We start from the raw sequence: 25,763 nt of genomic DNA, 5'->3' as shown, positions 1-25,763 counted from the left end.
TCACCTTAAGTGATCACTCTGGTTACAGTGTGTATGGTAACACCCATTGTCTCATGTTCTCTGTATATAAATCTCCCCACTGTATTTTCCACTGAATGCATCCGATGAAGTCAGCTGTAGCTCACAAAAGCTTATGCTCAAATAAATTTGTTAGTCTCTAAGGTGCCACAAGTCCTCCTTTTCTTTTTGCGAATACAGACGAACACAGCTGCTACTCTGATACCTGTGTACTTCCAGTTCAAATGAGGTGTGCTGTTGACTGGTCAGTTCATAACTTTGGTGTTCATAGCTCTGAAGATCTACTGTATTTTTCTTAAAAGTCTGACTTCTGGAGTCAAGAGATGACATGAGATCTCTGCTTTCATTTTAAAAAAAGAAGCAATTTTCTGATGATTGCAGAGAAAAGTTTACAAATGTGATGTGAATGTACCCTGAAAGCCTAGAAACCAGGAGATAAAAAAACATTTGGGGTCATTTTATTTAAAAACCTCTGGATTTTTAGGCTAACCACCTGATTTTTGGGACCTAACTTGATATTTTTTTTTAAGCGTTGGGGACTGTTAATACTTAGTTTTGTACCCTGTCATTTATTTAGAATGAGCAAATCATGTGGTTTTCTTGGTAGAGAACACTATGCTTGAGGTGATGTCTGGGCTTTCAATATTATCTCCTATTTACTGTTGCCTATAGAATTTGAAAATATTCACCCTTTTGGCTGAAAATACCCTATTTTTTTCTCAGTCAGAAGATTTTTTTTGGTAAAGTTTGAACAAAATCTGTTCACCCATTTTTCAGGTGAGATGTAAAAAGTAATTTTCTTGTTGTAAAATGAAGACTCTTGGTAAGTGTAAATCAAAGGGCAGAACTCAAATCTCAAACTTTGGGTGAGTACTTGTCTCTTGAGGGTTACTCTCCAGGTCAGTGTTTGGGTGCATTTGATGGTAGAATTGGGCTTACTGTTTGCAGTGTAGGTGAGGTTAGGGTTATTGTGAGAGAGCTATCTTTTTCACTTCGTGACTTTTGAATGTGTTTAATGGTAGCAGTGTTAGTTTTTATATTGAATAGGATAAAATGGTAAACAAAAACGTCATTATCTGCAATAGAAAACTATTAACATTAGTTTCCAGTAGAGCTCAGTATGCAAGAATAGGTCACGTGTCTCCTGGGAAGTTAAAAGCAAATACTGTCAGAGGCTACTAATAGTTAAAATATATGCCTGCTATGGAAACTTAAGACCTAAATTTTCAAAAGTGACTAGTGATTTTGGGAGTCTCAGAGGTCTGATTTTCAGAGGAATGATGCTCAGAACTTTCTAAACACCCAAAATTATTAGTCTCACTTGAAAATGTAGTTCTTAAATATTCACTGGCACTCCAGTCCATCTGCTGTCAAGCAAAGTCTGTATTATTACTAATATGAAAGAAATTTCCTGTACGTCATAATTCTCTATTCAAAGGCTAGCAATTACCTAGGAGGAGCTCTGGGATAAACAAGACACTAGAAGATCTGATAAATCATGAGAGGGTCAAGTATTCCACATTGTTCTTCTGGCCATGCACCTTATTTTTAAAGTTTCTGTATTACAGAGACAATTATAGCTTTGTCCCTTGCAGTCATGTTTTCTATGTCAGCTCATTGTGAGTACCTGAATTAGTGTTGTGCAGCGATTTCCACGCTCTCTCCTCCCTGTCCCGCCTCCCCCGCGATATTTCAGGTGCAGAGCTTATCTTCATTGCAACAGTTAGCTCAAGTTATTCCACTTGAGTGAGAGTGGCCACACTGCAAAACAGTCAAGCTACACAGAAAGACTGGATTCACAGCTGATGAGTTGTGCCAATTCAAACTCTAGGCTGTAGCTGCACCCCCACTGCATTGCTAGCTTGAGCATCAGCACCATTCAAGCATCAACCCATGCATCCTGCCAGGTCAGCTAGCTCGAGTGCAAACCACCACTGAGCTCAAGCTAGAGATTTTTATGTGCACAAAGGAGTCAGGTTAGGGGCAACACTCAATTTGTATCTTCAGCTAACACTGCAGTGAAGGACAATCCCTTAAACTCTGATAAACTAATGTCTCCACATTTAAACTGCATGTGAACAATATGCAGATCTACCTGTCTCTTTCCTGTCCAAACAAAAAGCTCAGCCTCTCTCTCTCTCTCTCACATCTCCTTGTGGAAGTCTAGTGGTCAGTTCAAGCTTAACATGGCTAAAACATCTTAATCTTCCCCCCCAAGCTCTTCACACTAGCTCCTTTTCAATCACTGCGGACAGTGCCACCATCCTGCCTTTCACTAAGGCCTGTACCCTGAGTATCATTTTCAACTTAAACCTTCTCTAGATTCTCATGTCCAGGCTACATCTGTCTTGCAGATTCTTATGTTACATCTCTAAGATACTGGCTTTCCCTGTCCATTCACGCAGTTAAAACTCTCAATCAGGTTCTCCTCATCTTGCATTTTGCTTACTGCAACATCCTTTCCTCTGGCTTTGCCAAGTGCAATTTTTCCCTGTTCACACCCATTCAGAATGCTGCTGGAAAGATCACTTTCCAACCTAGTCACATGAGCCATCTCTTTGCATGCCTGTACTGGCTCCCTCTTCTTTATCCACCAAACATATGCTACTTGTTTTCACCATTAAGGCCTTTCGTGAACTATCCCCACCCTACCTCTCATTTCATTCACTATTGAAAGGTTGACTAAGCCTCTGTTGCCTATCCAGTCTGTCCTGCTGATTGATATTGTCTGATTGTTTCCTTGTACTCCCACATCAGTCTGTCCATTCAGTTTCTCTTCTCTTACGTCTAGATTTGTAAGCTTTTTGGGGCAGGGTGTGTCTTGCTGTTCTGTGTTTGTACAGCACTTAGCACGATGGAGTCCCGGTCCATGACTAGGGCTTCAAGATGCTACTGTAACACAAATGATAGATGATAATAATTATAAGAACCATGACTGAATGCACAGTTTTTGGTGTCTGAGACTCAAGGATGAAAGTGCTGTAGCACAGATGATGACATTTTTGGCACATTAATATCTCCTTTACGTTCAGTCGTGGGCAGCAGGTGAACCCCCCATTTGGGGAGGCTAACCTGCCTTCCCTGCACGCCGGATGAAGTGCATCCGATGAAGTGAGCTGTAGCTCACGAAAGCTTATGCTCAAATAAATTTGTTAATCTCTAAGGTGACGCAAGTACTCCTTTTCTTTTTAGAGATTGTCACTGCCCTGAGGAGTTTACATCAAAATGCCCCAATCTTGCAAATATTTATGCATATGTATAACTTTACATGCACAGATCCATTAACTTCAGATGGGGGCTATTCACATACGTAATTGTTTGCAGGATCATGGTCTACCTGAAATAACCATGAAGCGCATGGACAGGAAAGATGTAATAAAAGAAGTGTTCAAACAAATAAGTGTCACTTTACGTAACAAGCTAATCATGTAAATTTTCAGATTTTTAAGTAGAGACTGAGACTGGGGAGTGTGAGATCAGACAGCAAAGGAGTGCAAATAAACAATGAAAAACTAAGTTGAAATGGGCTTTTAGGAAGGATTTGGAGGAAAATGAGGAACTAAGTAGGTATTTCAGATTTACACAGGTGTAGCTAAGATCAGCATTTGACCTCCAAATGAAGATTTATGAATTCAGAGATGAGAAAGCAAAATGAACAAAATGCAAGGTGGACAAATGTTGTTCGTGACGCTGAGTGTAAGAGAGTAGAATGTAAGGGACTGTAAACTACCTGTAGTCCCCATACAGATTTGATACTTGTTTAATATTTAAATGTAGGAAAAATGAAGTTTGTATTAAGACAAAGAAGAGTTTCATGATTGATAAATTAATAGAAAAGCAAGATTAAGTGTTTTACATTTGCTGACACTGTGTTTTCCTAGGCATCTGCTTTGGGGAAAAAAAATCATTTCAAAAATGTCCATTTTTAATAAACATTAGCCCAAATGTTCAAAAGTGCACATGTGGAAATCCTTCAAGTGTTCGCAAAAAGAAAAGGAGTACTTGTGGCACCTTAGAGACTAGCCAGTTTATTTGAGCATAAGCTTTCGTGAGCTACAGCTCACTTCATCGGATGCATAAAGTGGAAAATACAGTAAGGAGATTTATATACACACAGACCATGAAAAAATGGGTGTTTATCATACACATTGTAAGGAGAGTGATCACTTAAGATGAGCTGTTACCAGCAGGAGAGTGGGGTGGGGGGAGAGAAAACCTTTTGAAGTGATAATCAAGGTGGACCATTTCTAGCACATTTGCAGGAGTTAACAAGAACATCTGAGGAACAGTGGGGGGCGAGGAAGGGGGGAGAGGAATAAACAATAAACGGAATCACAGACATGAAGGTCGCTATCTTAAAACAAAAAAACTTCAAATCCAGACTCCAGCGAGAAACTGCTGAATTGGAATTCATTTGCAAATTGGATACTATTAATTTAGGCTTAAATAGAGACTGGGAGTGGCTAAGTCATTATGCAAGGTTGCCTATTTCCCCTTGTTTTTTCCTACACCCCCCCCCAGACGTTCTGGTTAAACTTGGATTTAAACTTGGAGAGTGGTCAGTTTGGATGAGCTATTGCCAGCAGGAGAGTGAGTTTGTGTGTGTGTGTGTCCCCGGGGAAAAAAAAAAGCGGGGGGTGAGAGAGCCTGGATTTGTGCTGGACATGGCCCACCTTGATTACCATGCACATTGTAGGGAGAGTGGTCACTTTGGATGAGCTATTACCAGCAGGAGAGTGAGTTTGTGTGTGTATGGGGGTGGGGGGGGGGGGGTGAGAAAACCTGGATTTGTGCTGGAAATGGCCCACCTTGATTATCATGCACATTGTAGGGAGAGTGGTCACTTTGGATGAGCTATTACCAGCAGGATAGTGAGTTTGTGTGTGTGGTTTTTGGGAGTGGGGTGAGGGGGTGAGAGAACCTGGATTTGTGCAGGAAATGGCCCACCTTGATTATCATGCACAGTGTGTAGAGAGTTGTCATTTTGGATGGGCTGTTACCAGCAGGAGAGTGAGTTTGTGTGTGTATGGGGGTGGGGGGGTGAGAAAACCTGGATTTGTGCTGGAAATGGCCCAACTTGATGATCACTTTAGATAAGCTATTACCAGCAGGACAGTGGGGTGGGAGGAGGTATTGTTTCATATTCTCTGTGTGTATATAAAGTCTGCTGCAGTTTCCACGGTATGCATCCGATGAAGTGAGCTGTAGCTCACGAAAGCTCATGCTCAAATAAATTGGTTAGTCTCTAAGGTGCCACAAGTACTCCTTTTCTTTTTGCGAATACAGACTAACACGGCTGTTACTCTGAAACCTGTCAAGGGGAAATAGTTTTACTTTGTATAATGACTCAACCACTCCCAGTCTCTGTTCAAGCCTAAGTTAATTGTATCCAATTTGCAAATTAATTCCAATTCAGCAGTCTTCCCTTGGAGTCTGTTTTCGAAGTATTTTTTGTTGAAGAATAGTCACTTTTAGGTCAGAAATCAAGTGACCAGAGAGATTGAAGCGTTCTCCGACTGGTTTATGAGTGTTATAATTCTCGACATCTGATTTGTGTCCATTTATTCTTTTATGTAGAGACTGTCCAGTTTGACCAATGTACATGGCAGAGAGGCATTGCTGGCACATGATGGCACATATCACATTGGTAGATGTGCAGGTGAATGAGCCTCTGATAGTGTGGCTGATGTCATTAGGCCCTATGATGGTGTCCCCTGAATAGATAGATGGGCACAGTTGGCAACAGGCTTTGTTGCAAGGATAGGTTCCTGGGTTAGTGGTTCTGTTGTGTGGTATGTAGTTGCTGGTGAGTATTTGCTTCAGATTGGGGGGCTGTCTGTAGGCAAGGACTGGGCTGTCTCCCAAGATCTGTGAGAGTGAGGTAGCAGATAGAATACCCCAGGTCGGGGTTCCAGGGGTGTGTCTGTACGGATTTGTTCTTGTGCTTTTTCAGGGAGTTTCTTGAGCAAATGCTGTAGTTTCTTTTGGTAACCCTCAGTGGGATCAGAGGGTAATGGCTTGTAGAAACTCGTGTTGGAGAGCTGCCGAGCAGCCTCTTGTTCATATTCTGACCTATTTATGATGACAACAGCACCTCCTTTGTCAGCCTTTTTGATTATGATGTCAGAGTTGTTTCTGAGGCTGTGGATGGCATTGTGTTCTGCACGGCTGAGGTTATGGGACTTTCAAATGTTAGTGTGTCGGCATGCAAATTCATGACGTTCATGCAGGCATGGGTAGGGCCCTACCAAATTCACAGCCATGAAAAATGCATCATGGACCGTGAAATCTGGTCTTTTGTGTGCTTTTAGCCTATACTATACAGATTTTAGAGGGGAAACCAGGATTTCTCAAATTGGGGGTCCTGCCCCAAAAGGGAGTTGCAGGGGGTCACCAGATTATTTTAGGGCGGTCATGATATTGCCACCCTTACTTCTGTGCTGACTTTAGAGCCGGGCAGCCGGAGAGCGGCGATGACTGGCCGGGCACCCAGTTCTGAAGGCAGTGTCCTGCCAGCATCAGCACAGGAGTAAGGGTGGCAGTACCATACCATGCCATTCTTCTAACTACGCTGCTGCTGGTGGCGACTCTACCTTCAGAGCTGGGCTCCCAGCCTGCAGCCGCCACTCTCCAGCTGCTCAGTGAAGGCTACACGTGTAGAAGTAAGGGTAGCAGTACTGCAACCCTCCCTACAATAACATTGCGACACCCCCCCCACACACACAATCACACAGCTCCTTTTTGGTTCAGGACCCCTACAATTACAAGACCATGAAATTTCAGATTTAAATAGCTGAAATCATGAAATTTACAATTTTTAAAATCTTATGACTGTGAAATTGACCAAAATGGACCTTGAATTTGGTAGGGCCCTAGGCACCAGGCATTGTGTATATGCAAATTGGGTGTAACCGAAAATGTTCACACAATTTAGAGAACGTTGTCCTTCATTTATAGTTGTGGTTTTTAATATGTCAGAAGCATTTAGAACGTTGTTAATGTCTAAATCAAAGTAAAATAAAATGGATTTTATACAAAGAAATGTTTCATTGTATGAACTTTCAGAGTACTGCCTTAAGCAACATAGGTTCAGTTTCTCTGAATGTAAAATTTACCATGTTAGCTAAACATAACCTAGATTTAAGAGGATATACATGTACAAATCCATTTGCTTTTGGATACTGTGAGTGTTTCCACTTTGTGGCAGTAAACTAAAAGGAACCATGTTGAGTTCCGCTGCTGTTTTTTTAAAAGGGAGAAAATGTTTACCAAATGAAATACTGGGGACAGAGATATTACTCTTAGACCTGTACTAGAATTTTGCAAATGATGGGGAGGAGAAAATGTTATGAAAGCATAATTTGTACAATGACTGTTCAACATTAAAATAATAATTTTATTTTCACACAGCAATGAATTTATTTAAAAGACCATTCAGTTCTATGACGGGTGTAGTGTGATGCTTTATCTCTATCCGCTATTGTGTGTTTGTGCCCTGTGTGGTAGAGAGAGAGTTATTTTGCTCCTTTTTATTGTGGATTAATTTTATTGTATCTTTCTTAAGGATTTTCATTTTCTGGATAGATCTGTTGCTTTGATCAGATTTAAAACTTTAACGTATGAAGAGAAAAACTATCTGTGATAAGTTGGACAATATTTTTGAGGGGGGAAAATGAATGAGGTGATATGTACTGTTTTATTGCCATGTTTTTATAATGCATCTTTGTGAAATTGTCAGGAAAATAGACTACCAGGCGAGCCACAAAAAACTACTTCCCACACTTGACCATGGTGATGATGAAATAAACTAGATGTTTTATTTACTTGTTTAAAAAAAAAATCACTTAGTAGTCAATTAGAATTTTGCAAGGCCGAGCTAATCTGTTTAGAAAATACATTGTAAAAAATTGAAATCTAAGGTGTTGATTACTATTCTGGATCTGGGTGGCGGTTGTGTATACGTTACCTTCAGTAGTCCTGCACCTGTGAAAGGACAGAGGAAATTGAGGGAAATAGCTTAACAACTTTTTTCATTCCGTCTGTCACAGCAAAATGTTTAGGAGTCAATGAAATCCTTAAGTCAGCAGCTTCTGATTTGAAGTGGTTCTCTCTGTGCCTTTAATTTAAATCTGTATTATAATTGAAAAGAGGGTAGGTATAAAATGGTTGCTTGCTCAGACTTTGTTTAGAAGATTATTTTTATTAAATTATAACAGGATCAAAAAGTGAAGGTAATTAGTCCTTTGCTTATTGGGACCCCTTCCACTCCATGTAATGGGAAGGGCAAGGTGGTCATGCCCCCCAGACTATATTACCTTAAAATCACTTGAGAAGAGTAGGGTATACTCTTCTCAAGTGATTTTAAGGTAATATAGTCTGGATCTCATGTCTCACAACAGCATCCAAAGCATGCGAGTATCTAGCAGTAATCTTGTCATATTTTTGTTCATACATGCTATATAAATATCCTCTGATTGCATTAACATTAGTAATTATATTAAAGCCTTGTTTTTACCAAAAAATGCACGTAATATATTTTAAATTTACATTATATTACCATGGTATATGTTCAGTGTCACTAACAATTGTGCAGTGAAATAGAGAAGATTGTGTGAGAGTCATATGGTGTGAAGTAGTGCACCATTATTAGTTATCTTTCCAGGAGAGGTAATGTGGATTGTATTGATCAATATGTCAAGTAGCAGTAAATAAAATATTTCTAAATACTTATTGTCATCAGGATTAGTCCTGAGGAAATTCAGAAAATGTTGCTTTTCTAACATGTATCTGATAACCTGACACTGAAGTTTGTAGTGAATATTTGGATAACAGTTGTCGGAGTCCTTGAAAAGGAGTAATAGTAGAAGCTAGTTGCTAAAACTATGGGCTGAAAGCATTTGGGCCTACTGCAGGTCCTTTGTGTACCTAATGAGTGATAGCTCATAGTCCGTATGTTTTATTATATCTTTCAAAAATGTTTCTCTGCCTCCCTTATGCTGCAGCTTCAGTTACCCTGTATCAGCACACAGGGCCATGTAAATCTGTTCCACAGTAAGAATGGCAGCCTTCCTTTCCTTCTAACGTTTCATTTAATTCTCTGTGCTACAAGAATTGTTTGTTTGTTGTGCTTTTTCATGTTCTATAATATAGCTGTCAAGGCATAAGCAGCAGGAGAATAAAAAAAAAATTCTGTGTGGAATGAGTTTGTGTCTCAAACAGTAAAGTGTTTTGCCCAAAATATGCCCAGGGATCAGTTGACTTCTCCTGATGACATTCTGTTGTAGAGCAGAGTCCCATTTCAGAGTCAGATTTTGGCAGCAAATTACTGGATGTAGGTCACAATATCTGTTTTAGGTATTTCTAGAGCAGTGGTTCTCAAACTAGGGCCGCCACTTGTTCAGCGACAGCCCCTGGCAGGCTGCTGCAGGCCAATGGGGGCTGTAGGAAGGGTGGCCAGCACATCCCTCAGCCCGCACCGCTTCCCGCAGCCCTCATTGGCCTGGGGCAGCGAACTGCGGCCAGCAGGAGTCGCGATCAGTCAAACCTGCGGATGCAGCAGGTAAACAAACCGGCCCAGCCTGCCAGGGGCTTTCTCTGAACAAGCGGTGGCCCTAGTTTGAGAACCACTGTTCTAGAGCATCTATCAAAGTAAGATCTCAGTATGGTATCACAAGAGCTTGCATTGTGCGGAGAGCCAAACCTAATATGTATCTACAGACCTGTGTGTGTAAGTTTGACAGTGAAGGATGTGGTGTAAAGTGGATGAACATCAGGAATTTTCAAATAAAATATAATCATTTTATATCTGGAAAACTTAAAGCATGATTTCTTTTCCCCCCCCATTTTATAGTGTCTCAATGTAATATCAGCTTGAAGAAGCAAAGGAGTCGAAGTATCTTTAGCACCTTATTCTGCTGTTTTCGTGACTACAATGTGGAACCACCATCTATCAATAGCACTAGTACTCTTCCTCCATTGGTGGAGGAGAATGGAGGACTTCAGAAGGTGAGTGACTTGTACCATTTTTTTTGCCTTTAGATCCTTGTAAATAAATTGGCAGTCTCAAATTACATGGTATGTTTCCCATGTGAAAGGCTCAACTTTACTGTAACTCAAATAGTGTGAACATCCTGAAAAAGTAGCAAATAGCACCTGTTGAGACACCAATTTAAAATATTTTCATTTTTCTTTAAAAAGGTAGTCCTAATTTAAGACAAGGTACTAGTACTGCAGCTCTGAAGAAAATAACAGTATATGCAAATAATATGGATATGTCTGCAATACAGTTGCTATGGCGCTGCAGCTGCGTTCCTGTAGCAGTATAATGTAGACACTTTCTGTGTCGATGGAAGAGGTTTTTCCAGTGATATAGTTAATCCATCTCTCCAAGAGGCAGCAGCTAGGTCAACAGAAGAATTCTTTTGTCAATCTAGCTGCCTCTACACCGGGGGTTAGGTCGACCTAACTGCAACACTCAGAATGTGAAATTTTTCACAGCCCTAAGCTACGTGGCTAGATCGAGCTAATTTGTGGACCAGGCCTATGTAAAACCTCAAGGAACCCCAAAATCTAGACTTGTGTTGACATAGGAAAAGGACTCTTACTTTTCCTTCCCCCAATCTATCTCCTTCCCCTCCATTGTTAATCTCCAACTAAAGAGGGTTAGATATTGTTCCTTCTGGAGCCAATTAGCACTACTTTGAGCTTCAGTTGAAATAGCTTTTTAAGTGATATGAGGCATTCCTAGCATGCGGTAGGGCAAGGGAGAGATTCACATTCCGATTCTTTCAATCACACCTCACCTCAGAGGTATTGTGCTGCCATGAGACCACCCCAGAGATGTCAATTTAGAGTGATTATTTTCCGAGGTTGCAGGTTGTGTTGTGCTTGCTTATTTTGAGGTTCAAAATAGTAATTGAACAGTGGGTAATTTAAATTGAGTAACCCCTTAACATTTCTAATCTTTAAATGAAAATCAGTGGCTATGAAATCCAGAGGGTTACATAGCTATATAACTATAGCATACAATGATAACTCTGTACATCTTTTAAACTGATAACATGGAGGCAACTTGCCTTGCATGACCAAAGGCTTAGTTTGGTCATGGGGATCATAGGCATCCTATCTTTTTCCCAAAGCCATGCTATATTTTCAGAACTCGCCATTGCAGAATTGTATTATACTGTTATCCAGAGCAACTTCCCATCTGTTCCTTTAAGCATGGGAGCCTCAGAAGAACAGAGGTGAGCCTTTGCTGCTGATGTGAGCAAGAGCAATCGAAATAAAGGAATTCCTCCCCCCCCCCCCCCTTCCACTTCTCGCAGTTCAGAATCTTGACGCAGTTCATGTCACTTTTCTGCTTTTGTAAATGCTTCGTGGACTTTGAAACGCTGGAGCAGTGGCACAGGCGCTATTCAGGGGAAGGAAGAAAGGATAAGCAGATCAGGATGGCAGGGAAACTAAGTGGAAGGTTGGAGTGTTGAATTGGAATAGTGCACACTAGTCTGGGACTGAATTTGGTCCATTGCCTATGGGGCCAGTAGGTTAGGTGCACTGCAGTGTGTATGCTGTACCCGGAGAAGAGGCGGAATTGCATCTCTGTCTAGTAGACCTCTTTGCCTAGCTGCATTATTGACTAATTGTGGAGTGAGCAAAATCTAGTCTTCCATGGATAAAGGGAGAGTCTCAGACTTCTAGTCTACTGCAGGGAGTGTGTGCAAAAACGTAGTAATATGGGAGGAACGGGGAATTGACAAAGCTCTGTCCCTTACAAAATAACAGGATGTGTGAAGGTTGCAAGGAGAGAAGATTATTGGCAAAATAAGGGGTGAAAAAAAAATGAATAAATTCCAGAGGAAGAAAAAGATCCAGAGAAAGAGATAAATGTTAAATATTTGAGTTTTAGTAGTGGTATTGTATTGGGAGACCAAACTGATAAAATGATCTAAGTTCTTTGGATTGATGCCAAAAACTTCAAAATGTAAAGTACCCCTAAATATTCTCTCACTTTTTAATGTATGTGGTATCCTCAAATCTCTAGAAAATATCTTATAATTCAATTTTTATGGGATAGAATAATTACTCTTAGTGTGATTATCCAAAATAGAAATGTTCATAAGGCATCATAATATACAGATAACTCTGACAGATGTACATTATGCCTTGAGGGACCCACCACATATGCTATGAAAATACTAGATATTGTCCTCATGTTAATCTGTATTAATATAATATTATTATTAAATTGTTGACTCCAATTTGTAAAATTCAGAAATGAATGTTCATCCAAATTCATATAGTCAGAAACAAATGTCACAAGGTTCACATTTTAAAATTAGACAACAGTTTTCAGTGAATTCAGTAGAAGTATTCAGTGAATAATTAACAATCAAAAGAATGCTTAGGAAGGATTAAATTTTTCATAACTATGAATAGACTAAAGAGTGAGGCAGACATATTTTAATTTGTAAAAAGGCCAGTTTCAACAAAGCTTTAGAGTACTTGGTAGTAAAAAGTGTCAAATCCTTAAACCACTTAACTAAGCCTGTAAAGTTATTGAAAGGAGAGGGAGGTCTTGAACCTTGATGAAAATAGGTGAAAGCTGTATGAATGTGTCGTAGATAGGAGCTTAGTTGCAGTGGTAATGTATATGCTGCCTTTATTTTAAATTTGAAATAACACTGTCAGAGAATTTAAAGTTGATAACTGCATAAGTAATTTGGAATGATAAATAATTGAACATTCAGTGTCACGTTGTATGGGATAATGCAGTTTTTCAGAAGATGCTTTGAATTTGCAGCTCTCAAGTCATGTTTCATCAGGCAAAAGTTTTTGTGACCTATTTTCCTGAAAAACAGAGGAAGGGCATTAAGCAATTATGGTGTTCGTCCCTATCAGGAGCTGTAGTATAAAATGGTCTATGTATTTCACCATCTGTCTTTTAGGGTTGTTGCTATATGGATGCTGATGATAAAGATAAGAAAAACAAATTGAGAGAAGGAAGTAGACATGGGGAAAGCACATTGTGATTTTATAGCAATTTAGTGTAAGCCATTCTAAAACTGTTAAAGAACGTTCTTGAAATTGATCTAATAGGTTTAGTTTGAATTGGCTTAGGAGTTAGTTTTTAATCCGTTTCAGCATTAACAGCTTGTTGTTAAGCAAAATGGAAAGCAACAACTACATTTTTATAAAATACATGTCTCCAAAACTAAGTGAAATAAGACAGATCTTCTAACATTCTTGTGTTAAATAATTCTGTTGCTATTTAATCTTTTTGGTTTACTCTGAAAAATATTTTTCAGAACATACAGCAAATGTGGTGTTTGAATTTTACCAAGCATTGCAGTCTGGCTACCTGAGTGACCCCTTACTGGTTTATAGGGTTGGAAGAAGTGCACAGCTGAGGATGATATTGCATAACCACAATTTTATAGCAGTGATTACTATTCCATTTTAAAAAAAGAAACTTTGATACTCTCTAAAAAGTATGAAGCTATTTTTTAAAGTTCTACTCAGAAGAGTCTCTTTGCAACGTGTGCCTTATATGTTGAGTTCTGAGCAGTCCATTCTGTAAAATAGTTAATTTGCAGCACAGCTGAAATTATAATGCAAACTTTTTTCTGTTATTTGTCCATTTAGCTACAGTGCCCCTTAATGCAGAACAAACCTTTGTGCTGTGGCCCACAGATCTGTTATAATGGGTACATCATCCTGCTTGCACCTTAGGTGCAGAACCAGACCTGTCAGTATGGCAGCAAGGGAATGCCCTTCCTCTTGAAGTTCCCTCCATTTTTTCTTCCTCCCCAATGGCAAACAGAGTCAACCAATCCTCCTGGCTGTATAGGCAAAAGGAAGGTCTTTTGAGTGCTCCCCCTTTATCAGCTGTGTCATCGGGGAGTTCAGATGACTCTGGCTAGAGTGCAGTTTCATTCACAGCGTAACATAAGAACGGCCATACTAGGTCAGACCAAAGGTCCATCCAGCCCAGTATCCTGTCTACTGACAGTGGCCAATGGCAGGTGCCTCAGAGGGAGTGAACCTAACATGTAATGATCAAGTGATCTCTCTCCTGCCATCCATCTCCACCCTCTGACAAACAGAGGCTAGGGACACCATTCCTTACCCATCCTGGCTAATAGCCATTAATGAACTTAACCTCCATGAATTTATCCAGTTCTCTTTTAAACCCTTTTATAGTCCTAGCCTTCACAACTTCTTCAGGCAAGGAGTCCCACAGGTTAACTGTGCACTGTGTGAAGAAGAACTTCCTTTTATTTGCAAAAAGAAAAGGAGTACTAGTGGCACCTTAGAGACTAACCAATTTATTTGAGCATAAGCTTTCAGCTACAGCTCACTTCATCGGATGCATTCAGTGGAAAATACAGTGAGGAGATTTATATACACACAACATGAAAAAATGGGTGTTATCATACACACTGTAAGGAGAATGATCACTTAAGATGAGGGATTACCGGCAGGAGAGTGGGGAGGAGAAAACCTTTTGTAGTGATAATCAAGGTGGGCCATTTCCAGCAGTTAACAGGAACGTCCGAGGAGCAGTGGGGGGTGGGGGAAATAAACATGGGGAAATAAGTTTTACTTTGTGTAACGACACATCCACTCCCAGTCTCTATTCAAGCCTAAGTTAATTGTATCCAGTTTGCAAATTAATTCCAATTCAGCAGTCTCTCATTGGAGTCTGTTTTGAAGTCTTTTTGTTCTAATATTGCAACCTTTAGGTCTGAAATAAATTGGTTAGTCTCTAAGGTGCCACTAGTACTCCTTTTCTTTTTGCAAATACAGACTAACACGGCTGCTACTCTGAAACCTTCCTTTTATTTGTTTTAAACCTGCTGCCCACTAATTTAATTTGGTGGCCCCTAGTTCTTATACTGTGGGAACAAGTAAATACCTTTCCTTATTCACTTTCTCTGCACCACTGATGATTTTATATACCTCTATCATATCCCCCCTTAGTCTCCTCTTTTCCAAGCTGAAAAGTCCTAGCCTCTTTAATCTCTCCTCATATAGGACCTGTTCCAAACCCCTAATCACTTTAGTTGCCCTTCTCTGAACCTTTTCTAATGCGAGTGTATCTTTTTGAGATGAGGGGACCACGTCTGTACGCAGTATTCAAGTTGTGGGCATACCATGGATTTATATAAGGGCAATAAAATATTCTCCATCTTATTCTCTATCACTTTTTTAATGATTCCTAACATCCCATTTGCTTTTTTGACTGCCGCTGCACACTGTGTGGATATCTTCAGAGAACTATCCACGATGACTCCAAGATCTTTCTCCTGATTAGTTGTAGCTAAATTAGCCCCCATCATATTGTATGTATAAGTGGGGTTATTTTTTCCAATGTGCATTACTTTACATTTACCACATTAAATTTCATTTGCCATTTTGTTGCCCAGTCACTTAGTTTTGTGAGATCTTTTGAAGTTCTTCGCAGTCTGCTTTGGTCTTAACTGTCTTGAGCAGTTTAGTATCATCTGCAAACTTTGCCACTTCATTGTTTACCCCTTTCTCCAGATCATTTGTGAATAAGTTGAATAGGATTGGTCGTAGGAGTGACCCTTGGGGAACACCACTAGTTACCCATCTCCATTCTGAAAATTTACCGTTTATTCCTACCCTTTGTTCCCTGTCTTTTAACCAGTTCTCAATCCGTGAAAGGATCTTCCCTCTTATCCCATGACAACTTAATTTATGTAAGAGCCTTTGGTGAGGGACCTTGTCAAGGGCTTTCTGGAAATCTAAGTACAATATGTCCACTGGATCCCCCTTGTCCACGTTTGTTGACCCCCTCAAAGAACTCTAATAGATTAGTAAGACATGATCTCCCTTTACAGAAACCATGTTGACTTTTGCCCAACAATTTATGTTCTATGTGTCTGACAATTTTATTCTTTACTATTGTTTCAACTAATTTGCCCAGTACTGAGGTTAGACTTACCAGTCTGTAATTGCCAGGATCACCTCTAGAGCCCTTCTTAAATATTGGCGTTACATTAACTATTTTCCAGTCACTGGGTACGGTAGCTGATTTAAAGGACAGGTTACAAACCATAGTTAATAGGTCCACAATTTCACATTTGAGTTCTTTCAGAACTCTTGGGTGAATGCCATCTGGTCCTGGTGATTTGTTACTGTTCAGTTTCTCAATTAATTCCAAAACCACTTCTAGTGACACTTCAATCTGTAACAATTCCTCTAATTTGTCACCTACAAAAATATCCCATTTGCCTTGACCCCTTCTTCCAGGCAGGGTAGGGGAGACCAGCTGTGCTTGGCAAGATGAAGTCCAGACAGGGCAACATTGCCTATCCCCCCTCCCCTGGCAGGAAAGGAGGTGTGCGGAATTGGAGAAGAACCGGCTCTGAGACAAGCAGCCCCTCCCCCCAATCTTCATGAATGGAGGTGAAGCCAGAAGGGCAGCGTACCAGATGGAGATTTACTCCTGGAAGAATTCTGCACCAAAAAAATTAAAAATTCTGCACACAACTTTAAAATTCTGCAAAATTCTGCAAATTTTATTTGTCAAAAGAACACTATATAATCACACCAGTTTCAATTATTTTGGTAATTTATTTCAAAATACCTGTCTGTAACAATACAAACACAACAACAAAAAATTTCCCCAGGAGTAGAATTAAAGAAACCCCTATGACAACCCAGTTCCTGTTTCTCTGTCCCCTTTCTTTCAGAGTCCAGCCATAGGGCTCCCCCAGCCCAGAAACTCGCACCCCTTTCCCCCCCAGAGCCAAGCCACGGGCCTCCCAGCCAAGACACTCACACCGCCTACCCTCCTAGAGCCCAGGGATCCAGAGGAAGATGCCTGATCAGAGTTTCCTGCACACTCCCGCGTCTTTCCTTCAAGGAGTGCTGGGAACTGCAGCTGCTGGGAGCCCTCCAGTTCCCTCCCACTCGCCTTGTCTTCTGTTTGCAGACTGGGCTCTGTTGGATCCAGCAGCCCCTAGAGGTGGTCAACATCTCTGCAGCCTGTTTTGTGGGGGGGAAGGAAATTCTGCAAACACAACATTAATCTCTGCAAAATTCTTCATTGCGCAGTGGCACAGAATTCCCCAGGAGTAAAGATTGCTCCTGAGTCCCTGTAGCTTGCACCAGCAGCCATGCCCCAGATTGCAGAATTCAGCCACCTCCTCCAGCTCCACTTCCCCAGGAGTCATAGGTGGAGGGCCCTTGTCACAGCACAGATGTTGCCAATGCTGGAGAGAGCTCCCTCCCCCTGCTTCCACCTATGTAACAGCCTTCCTTCCCCAGAACTTCTCATGTCACAGGCTGAGACCTCCAGGGGAAACACAGACCAATCTGGCCCATGTAGATCCCATGCAATAGAGCGGGGACAGCTTCTGGTGAGCCCATCCTTGAGCCCCAAGCCAGTACCTTCCTTGAGAGACCCAGAAAGGGTCCATATGAGGACGGGGAGAAAAAAACACCCAACCTTTTATAGGACAGGGAGATCACTAGCCATGTGACTTATTTTCGGTGCAATCCCTGAGCACAGTTTCACTCCCACTTCTGAAGCAGGATTAAAGGGGCAAATTCCCAAAGGGGAAATAAATGAATTTTATTCATTCTGCTCTCCTTCACAGAGTGTAGTAGCGTGGGCAATCCTCAATGTCTGATTCTCATGGATACCTTCATGAAGTGCATCATAGGAATTAATCATCCGTTTTGGGTTCCCCTGCTCACCATTACAGAGTGCAGCATGGCAGATCAGTGCAGAAAAGATCAGGCCACTGCTTCATAGATACCAAGGCCAGAAGGGACTATTGTGATGATCTAGTATGACTTCAAGTAGAACATAGACCATAGAACTTCCCCAAAATAATTCCTTAGAGCATTTAAAAATTCAGTGATGGTGAATCCACCACAACCCTTTGTAAATTGTTCCAATGGTTAATTACTCTCATTTAAAATTTTTCGGCTTATTTCCATTCTGAATTTGTTTGGCTTCAACTTCCAGCCGTTGGATCATGGTTTACCTTTCTCTGCTAGATTGAAGAGCCCATTATTAAATATTTGCTCCTCAGGGAGGTAGGTAGACTATAATCAAATCACCCCTTAGTCTTCTCTTTGTTGAGCTAAATAGATTGAGCTCCTCGACTCTATCAGTATAAGTCATGTCTTCTAATCTTTTAATCATTCCAGTGGCTCTTCTGTGAACTCTCTCCAAGTTATCAACATCCTTCTGGGATTGTGGACACCCCAACTGAACACTGTATTCCTGCATCAGTGGCACCAGTGCCAAATACAGAGATAACATAACTTCTCTACTCCTACTCGAGATTTCCTGTTTATGCATCCAATGATCACATTAGTCCTTCTAGCTACAGCATTGTACTAGGAGCTCACGTTCAGCTGACTTATCCACCATGACCCCCAAATCTTTTTTTAGAATCACTGCTTTCTGTGATAGTTCCCCATCCTGTAACTATGGCCTGCACTGTTTCTAGATGTATACATTTACACTTAATCATATTAAAATGCATATGGTTTGCTTGCGCCCAGTTTACCAAGCAATCCAGATTGCTCTGAATCAGCGACTTCTCTTCATTATACTCCCCCAATTTTGTGTCATCTATAAACTTTATTAGTGATGATTTGATGTTTTCTTCCAGGTTATAGATAAAAATGTTAGATATGTGCTGATTCCTCAAGGCATGCATGCACATACACCCACTAAGGGAATTCTTCTTCCTTAGTGGAGGAAGGCCAGCAGTCTGAATCAGAGCTAAAAAATTGAGTAGTAAAACATATACATTAAAAAAAAAAATCCAGGCAAAAAAGTACTCGGTATAGTGAAATTACACTTAAGAGGTCTGCAGTTGCCCTAGGTAAGCTATGGCTGTATATCTGTTCTCCTGAACCCTATGAAGGTATAATAGGATAGGGATTTCCTGCCACACCTGAAGGACTGAGAAAGTGTTGCTTTTTTGATCCCAGCTGCCATTGCAGGTTACCATGCCTGGCCTCACCTTCACCTCCTCCCTCCAGAAGCTGGCTGTAGTATAGAGCACTGAGGAATAACCTGAAGCACGGACACACTGATACATGGGCTTCCTGATGTATCTCGAATTCAGGACAAACACAGACACATCATTCCAGGAGAGTCAGTCATAGCCCTGGGCTGAGGATGAATACTGTCAGATACAATGTCTCGTGTCAGAGGAAGATTAAGACTATAAAGATGGTCATAATGGAAAACAAGTGGTGTCATAAACAAAAATTCAATTCTTATTGGAGGCTATTAGGAATTGTGGTCTAATACACAGGCATGCTTAAGTGATGCACAGCTCACATGGTACCCAGAATTACTGGGTTGCTATACCTTCTGCATCTCACCAGTCTCATCGGTCGGCAGGGTTCTAGCTCCAGTTGTACATTCTCTGCTTCTATAGGGGTGGTGAATGCAGCCAGTCAGATTTTTTTTTTTTAAGGGTTTTTCCTCATTCAGATCAGGGAGTGGAAATGAGGTGGAACACAATGATTCATTGAGGTCTCAGAGCACTGATTTTTCAATGGATAACAGACCTGTTCTTTTTTCAGAGTAGCAGCCGTGTTAGTCTGTATCCGCAAAAAGAAAAGGAGGACTTGTGGCACCTTAGAGACTAACCAATTTATTTGAGCATGAGCTTTCGTGGGCTACAGCCCACTTCATCGGATGCGTTCAGTGGAAAAGACCTGTTCTTGTGACAGTCAACATGTCTGATAGAGTTTTCAGAATAACTATGAAGAACGTGATCAGCCCCACGCCCAAGAGAAATTCTCCTGTGCTGGGTGGAGCAACGTTTCTTATCTCTCTGTGCACTGCTCACCAAGGAGATGGAACCCCAAGATTTACATGGCAGAAGTCAGTTTAGCAAAGCTGTGGTTGCACCCAGAAATATCTTAATCAGCATGAGTCAATTTGTTGGGCTGGTGATTGACCTCTTTGCATCTGGAACCAGTAAATAAAGTTCCCTGCACTCTGGACCCAGTGAGGTCTTCGTGGAAAGCTGGGTAGGGTTCATGCTATAGGTCTTTCCATGCTTTTTACTGCTTCCCAGGATTATACAGAAGATAGGAGCTAGAGCAGAGGTTCTCAAACTGGGGGTTGGGACCTCTCAGGGGGCCATGAGGTTATTATATGGAGGGTCGCGAGCTGTCAGCCTCCACCCCAACCCCACTTTCCCTCCAGCAGTTATAATGGTGTTAAATATATTAAAATGTGTTTTTAATTTATAAGGGGGGGGGTCGCACTCAGAGGCTTGCTATGTGAAAGGGGTCACCAGTACAAAAGTTTGAGAAGCACTGAGCTAGAGTGTGGTTATGATTCTGTTTTTGTACTTCTGGCTGAAGAAGCTATGGCTCTCAGAATTGATTAACCTAGCATTGCCTTTTGGGATGTCTCTGTCTCAGAGGGGATCTGCTGTTGTAAGATCAATCCTCTATCTTGGCCCAGACAGATTTAAAATGAATAACTGGATGAAGTGATTACTGCTCTAAAGGATCCCAAAACAGAAGTCAAGAAATATAACTTATTCTACTGCCTGATGCAAAGTCCATAGTTTTAACTACCACTTTCAACCAGTGAAACACAGCCTTGAGTTCCCGTAGTATGACTTTATTGTGACGTATAAGCGAAAAGGTCAAGTGTGTGTAGTATAATGTTCTCAACATGTTAAAAGCAAGGAAGTTTTGTACACAGCTTCCAACATTAAATGCGTCTTTGGGGCATCAACCTTATTCCAACCCTGCACAGTCCTAGAAACCTTGAAACCTCATTCTGCTCCTTACAGCACTACCCAGATTGAACCCTGGCAGTAAGTAGTGGTATACTTCCTACCAACTGGGGTAGGCCTCCCAAGGCTTACATATTCAATCAGATGAGTTATTTGAAATTGAGAGCTTTCTCTGAGATCTAGTATTGTACTTTTAATTAAGACGGGTAGTCCTCAGAACTGTCATGGCATTCAAGAAATATTCCTCCTTCGGTTAGGTATCGTAGTCCAATCCTTAGCACTGACATTCTCAGAGGAAAGTAGCCATGTCTCCTATAATTGAGATCTGCCAGAAGGCCTACTTCACCAAATCCTGCATATTGGTCATTTCCATGCCTTAATGCCCAAGGAATGGTAGAAGAAATATTTTTATATAATATTTTTTCATTTTGGATGTCCATATTTAAAAGACGATCCTGCTTCCCACCCTGGACACACATTGCTATGAAAATCTCATTGTAACCAATCTGTGGACTTTAGGACAAAGAAGAATAGGAAAATTTATTTATGCTACCTGAAAATGTCTTTTCTTCAAGCAATCAGGTCCACACATCAGGATCATCCTGGAGACAGATGGCTCATCTAGAATAGAGATGGAAATTGACACTCAAGGTTGTAGGTTTGTTAGATTAAATTTACCATGCTCTGGAAATTCTTTTTCCTTAAACTATATTTAACACAATCTGTAATTTAGGAAAGTAGTTTTGAATGAACTTGGCTCTGAAAGTCACCTCAACTGGAGGGAAATTCAGGGGGCAGGGCATTCCACTGCTGCCAGTGAGTGACAAGTCTGAAGCTTCTGGGCAGAATCAGTCAGACTGGCACACTCGTTGTAACTGATCTGTGGACTTTATTACTGAAGAAAGGAAATCTTGACGTGAGCATGGATACATTTGCCTACTTCCTCTTATTAATTAAAGCATGGGATTTATTAGTTTCTGGTCTAAAAAAATACTATCACTATCTAATACTAATACTATCACTGTGTTATACTAACCAATCATTTTAGTAGCTAAAATGCAAGGACCTGTTTGATTATTTTTTGTTGAGTTCTTGAATACTTGGAGCTTTTTTGTTAAAATGTTTGATTGCCAAATTTAATGTCTCAAATCTTTCTGTTCCACCCTTTCAAAAGCCCTTACAATGAATTTTTTTTCTTTTCCCCCAGGGTGACCAGATGCAGGTCATTCCCATACCAAGTGTATGTATTTTTATCCCTTTTATTTTAATAATTTTCATAGTTTTTGCTTTGGTTCATTTTATATTATGTTGGAGTTGACTGGATCTGCTCTGTGTTGCATGTTATAAGAGTTTTGTTTTCTAATCTGTAACGTTGTATAAAGTTGTGAGATAAATTACCTTAAATGTGCATATAAGGTATACAGATAAAACTAACTAATAGGAACAAAAGGACAGTCCAGCTTTCTAAACCTGTCATTTATCTATCATGTAACTTAACGCTGATTTTTCACTTCGAAAATGTATAAAGAGGTACTCAAAAGCCAATATGCTGAAGTTATTTAACAGTCACATTGAGGACAAAAGACAACTCACTGGTACTAAATGGGTAGGCATATGACTCAACAAATCCTGCATCTTGACAGGGGGTTAAACTACATGACCCTTGCGGTCCCTTCTTACCCTATGATTCTGTGAACTTTACTACTTCTATTTCCACATGCCCCAATTATTTAAGCTGGTCTGTTGGAGATTAGAACCTGTAAAATGAGGCTTTAGTTTTCTTGGTGCAATCTAGTCAAGAGTATAACAGCAACCCCAGTCATGCTACTGTAGTTGTTTAAGGTAGTGGTTTTTTTATGAATCATAGTTTTCTGGGCTTAGTAGGTCGATGTCACCTGGTTCAAACTTGGAATACAAGTTGCCAGGTTGGAGTTATTCAAAACCAAATAAAAACATTTGACACTCTTTGACCTAGAGATTTTAAAAGTCTTTTGGACTTAAGCTTTTTTGCCAAAGAACTGATAATGCTTAGACTGCTTTTAATATGGAGTTGGGGTTTTTTTTAATGTTTTTTAAATTGCAGATATACTTTTCAGCACTGTATGTGCCAATACCCCTTCACCATTTACAGTACCTTATTGAGATTTGCCACAGCAAAGTTCTTAAAGCAATATCAGTGCAAGTCTGTGCGGGCACTGATATGTTCCCCCTCCTGCAGGTGTCCTAAATCTCTGAAGATCGGAATATTTCCCTGACGATTCTCCTATTTTTCTTTTATACCCCAGCTCCTTAAGGCCCAACATTGAAACCAATGTCTTTTTGGACCCCATTAATACTGCAGCTTAATAGTGTCAAGATTAGTATTTCAACCACACAGATTTCTTCTCTCAATCACCTTCTTTTCTTGGAGCTGAAAAACTGTTGGAAATTATACTTGTTCCAGGACCATTGCTTCCTGTTTCGTAGTCCTGGACCAGTGGCAAAAAAGCATTGCCCTGAAGGAACAGTGACAGTTTTAAAACTTGATATCTCTCAGATCATCAGGGCTAGAAGCAGAAGGTGTATAACACTAGAAACCTGAAAATATCAACTTTTAGTGGTGTGCAACATTCACTACTAGATTACTATCTTGCTTTCCCATCCCTTCCAACTTCAGTTCTCATCATTTTAGCAGCACTGACAACCACTAGAGCTAGAAACCAGTGCTGTAGCTGTCTTACCATATCAAACCTGGCACCCAGCTTTAAATGGAATAAAGCATTAACAGTTTAAGATGAGATTTTACTATTAGTAAAATATAACCACAGCACTGCAAATGACAGAGGAATGTAGTAAAGCTTGGCTGTTAACTATGGCTATGAACTCATTCAGCACACTCATTCCAAACAGAAACATCTTAACAGAAACAGCAAACCCTTTTTATAAGAAATTAGACATCCTTCCAAAGAAGTATGGTGTTTGAGACTTGTTCAACTGTGCACTGTCAGTATTCTACCACTGTTTGTATTTACCTGTTAAGAAGAATATCCTTGTAAGTCTATAAAAATATTACTCAGAAATTTCAAATTCTCCAAATGTTAAAGAAATAGCAGAATTAAATGGTGAATTTGATGCTAAGTGTGGATGGTGCTCAGTAAATGAGGCAGCTGTTCAATATTCTCATTGTTTAGGTGTGTGGCATGCTTGTTGCACTGCACAGCACCTAACCACTTCTCTGAAGGAAGAACTTTTTCTTTATTAATAGGCTTTTCTGTGAGATTCCCTGTTATAGTACAGTATCAGAGTTAACAAACATTTCTGAACTTATCTTCAGAATATCCCAGTGAGGTGGGAAAGTATCGGTATATGGTCATGTAAATAAAGACTGAATCATGATACCTATATATAAAGGGCCAGGGTTAAGGTTTTTTATGCCCCCCTTTCTACTCTTAATGCACCATCCATCCTGAGCACTGAGATTCTGAGGTTCAGTCTGTAAAGCATGTAAGCATCTGATTAAGACCCATTGAAGTCAGTGAGTCTTAAGCACATGCTTAAATTAAATGCTTGCCGAATTGGGGCCTGAATGAGGAAGATTTCCTTTGGGTGAAATACCATGTGATTATGTACCTAACGGTTTCACCCTAATATGTACCATGAGGATACAGAACTAAAGTTACTTAAGCAACCTTAATTTTGTTTTTGACTTTTATACACTTTACTTTGCATATTTAATCATTTAGTATATTAGATTTTTAATATTTTTTAAATTTCCTAGATTTCTGAAAACAGAGCCTCGCTAGATTGCACAAGTCCCTATATATTAAAATTGAAAATCCATTCAGTTTTATTGAGCACATATGTATAAATCTAGAGAGATCATCTGTTCTGTGAAAATTTCCAATTGCTTTTCGCATGTGTGCATAACACCGGTGAAACATCAACAGATAATTAGCTTTATTGTGTCAAAAACAATTTACCTCTATGAAGTATGTTTTATTTCAACACGCAGGACATGGCAAATTTACAGATTTCCTCCTGATCCCGGAAAGGCATGTCTGTCAGCTAGAGATCACATCCCTGTCAGATTTCAAGTTTTCATCAGCACCTGCAGAAGAGCCTTACTGCTGCTTTTAAAAAAATTAAAATAAAAAAAGTGTTAATGAGAAAGCATTTCTGCTTTCTGTATAATGTAGAATGTTACATTTGAATTTGCAGGGGAGGTGTGTTGAGCAGCAAGAAAGTAATTCATTTTTTTCCTAATATTGTAACCTGATTTTAGTAATTTTTGATGGTGCTGTGAATAAACAAAAAAGAGCTTGCTTCCCACCCGTCCCCCCCAGAAGACCAGTTTGAGATATGGAAAATTTCCAGGTGAAATGGAGTCAGTAAATTAAAGGTGTTGGTTTAACTGTAGTTCAGAATATCCTTGCTTTCTTGGATTTCTGTCAGCTTGATTCTTCTAGTGTCTTTCTTTCTAAGTAATAAAGCAGAATCATAGTGATTTCAGCAGTTGGCTGTTGTCTTCTTTGAGTGAAAGCATAGGTGAATATTCAGCACTGGTTATGTAGTTGTTTAAGACTTCAAATTGCTGAATCCATTTCTTCCATTCACTCAGAATCCCAGTATTCTTTAGAAAGTAAGTGGCACAGAAAATCATATTCCCAATCCCCATGTAAGTGAAATCTTATGCACAGAGCATCTGATTTTCACTTCCTGTCTTTACTCATTTTTTTCTTTACTTTTGGCCAATTTAATGCTTTTGTAACTTCTAGGGGGGAAAAAAAGCGTTTTGGTTTGTTTACAGGTTTGTTTGAACTGACTGCATACTTTTCAACAGAAATTGGTTTCATTGGCAGTGAGCTAAATACAATTTTGAAGTCTTTTAAAATCTCATTTATTGTTTGTGTCCTATGTTCACACATGGTGTGTAACTGCACTAAGAAGACTACTCACCATGCTGCTGTGGTGCATGCTCAAGCAGTAAACTGCAGGGAGAATGAACAG

General features: G+C 40.1%; 1 protein-coding gene across 2 annotated transcripts in view; it reads left to right on the top strand.

Annotated features, from left to right (window-relative positions):
* Positions 1-25,763, top strand: part of CTDSPL (CTD small phosphatase like) — a 120,089-nt gene that overhangs the window by 64,306 nt on the left and 30,020 nt on the right. The window contains exons 2-3 of one of the 2 annotated variants that reach the window (XM_048837467.2): positions 9,869-10,023; positions 21,985-22,017. In XM_048837467.2, the coding sequence (XP_048693424.1) occupies positions 9,869-10,023; positions 21,985-22,017 (188 nt within the window). The remainder of the gene's footprint in view (positions 1-9,868; positions 10,024-21,984; positions 22,018-25,763) is intronic. The other variant, XM_048837468.2, reaches the window with a different exon arrangement.

Source organism: Caretta caretta, chromosome 2 (genome assembly GCF_965140235.1).
Source record: "Caretta caretta isolate rCarCar2 chromosome 2, rCarCar1.hap1, whole genome shotgun sequence".
NCBI classification, from domain to species: Eukaryota; Metazoa; Chordata; order Testudines; family Cheloniidae; genus Caretta; species Caretta caretta.
This window is presented reverse-complemented; position numbering and strand designations above follow the sequence as displayed.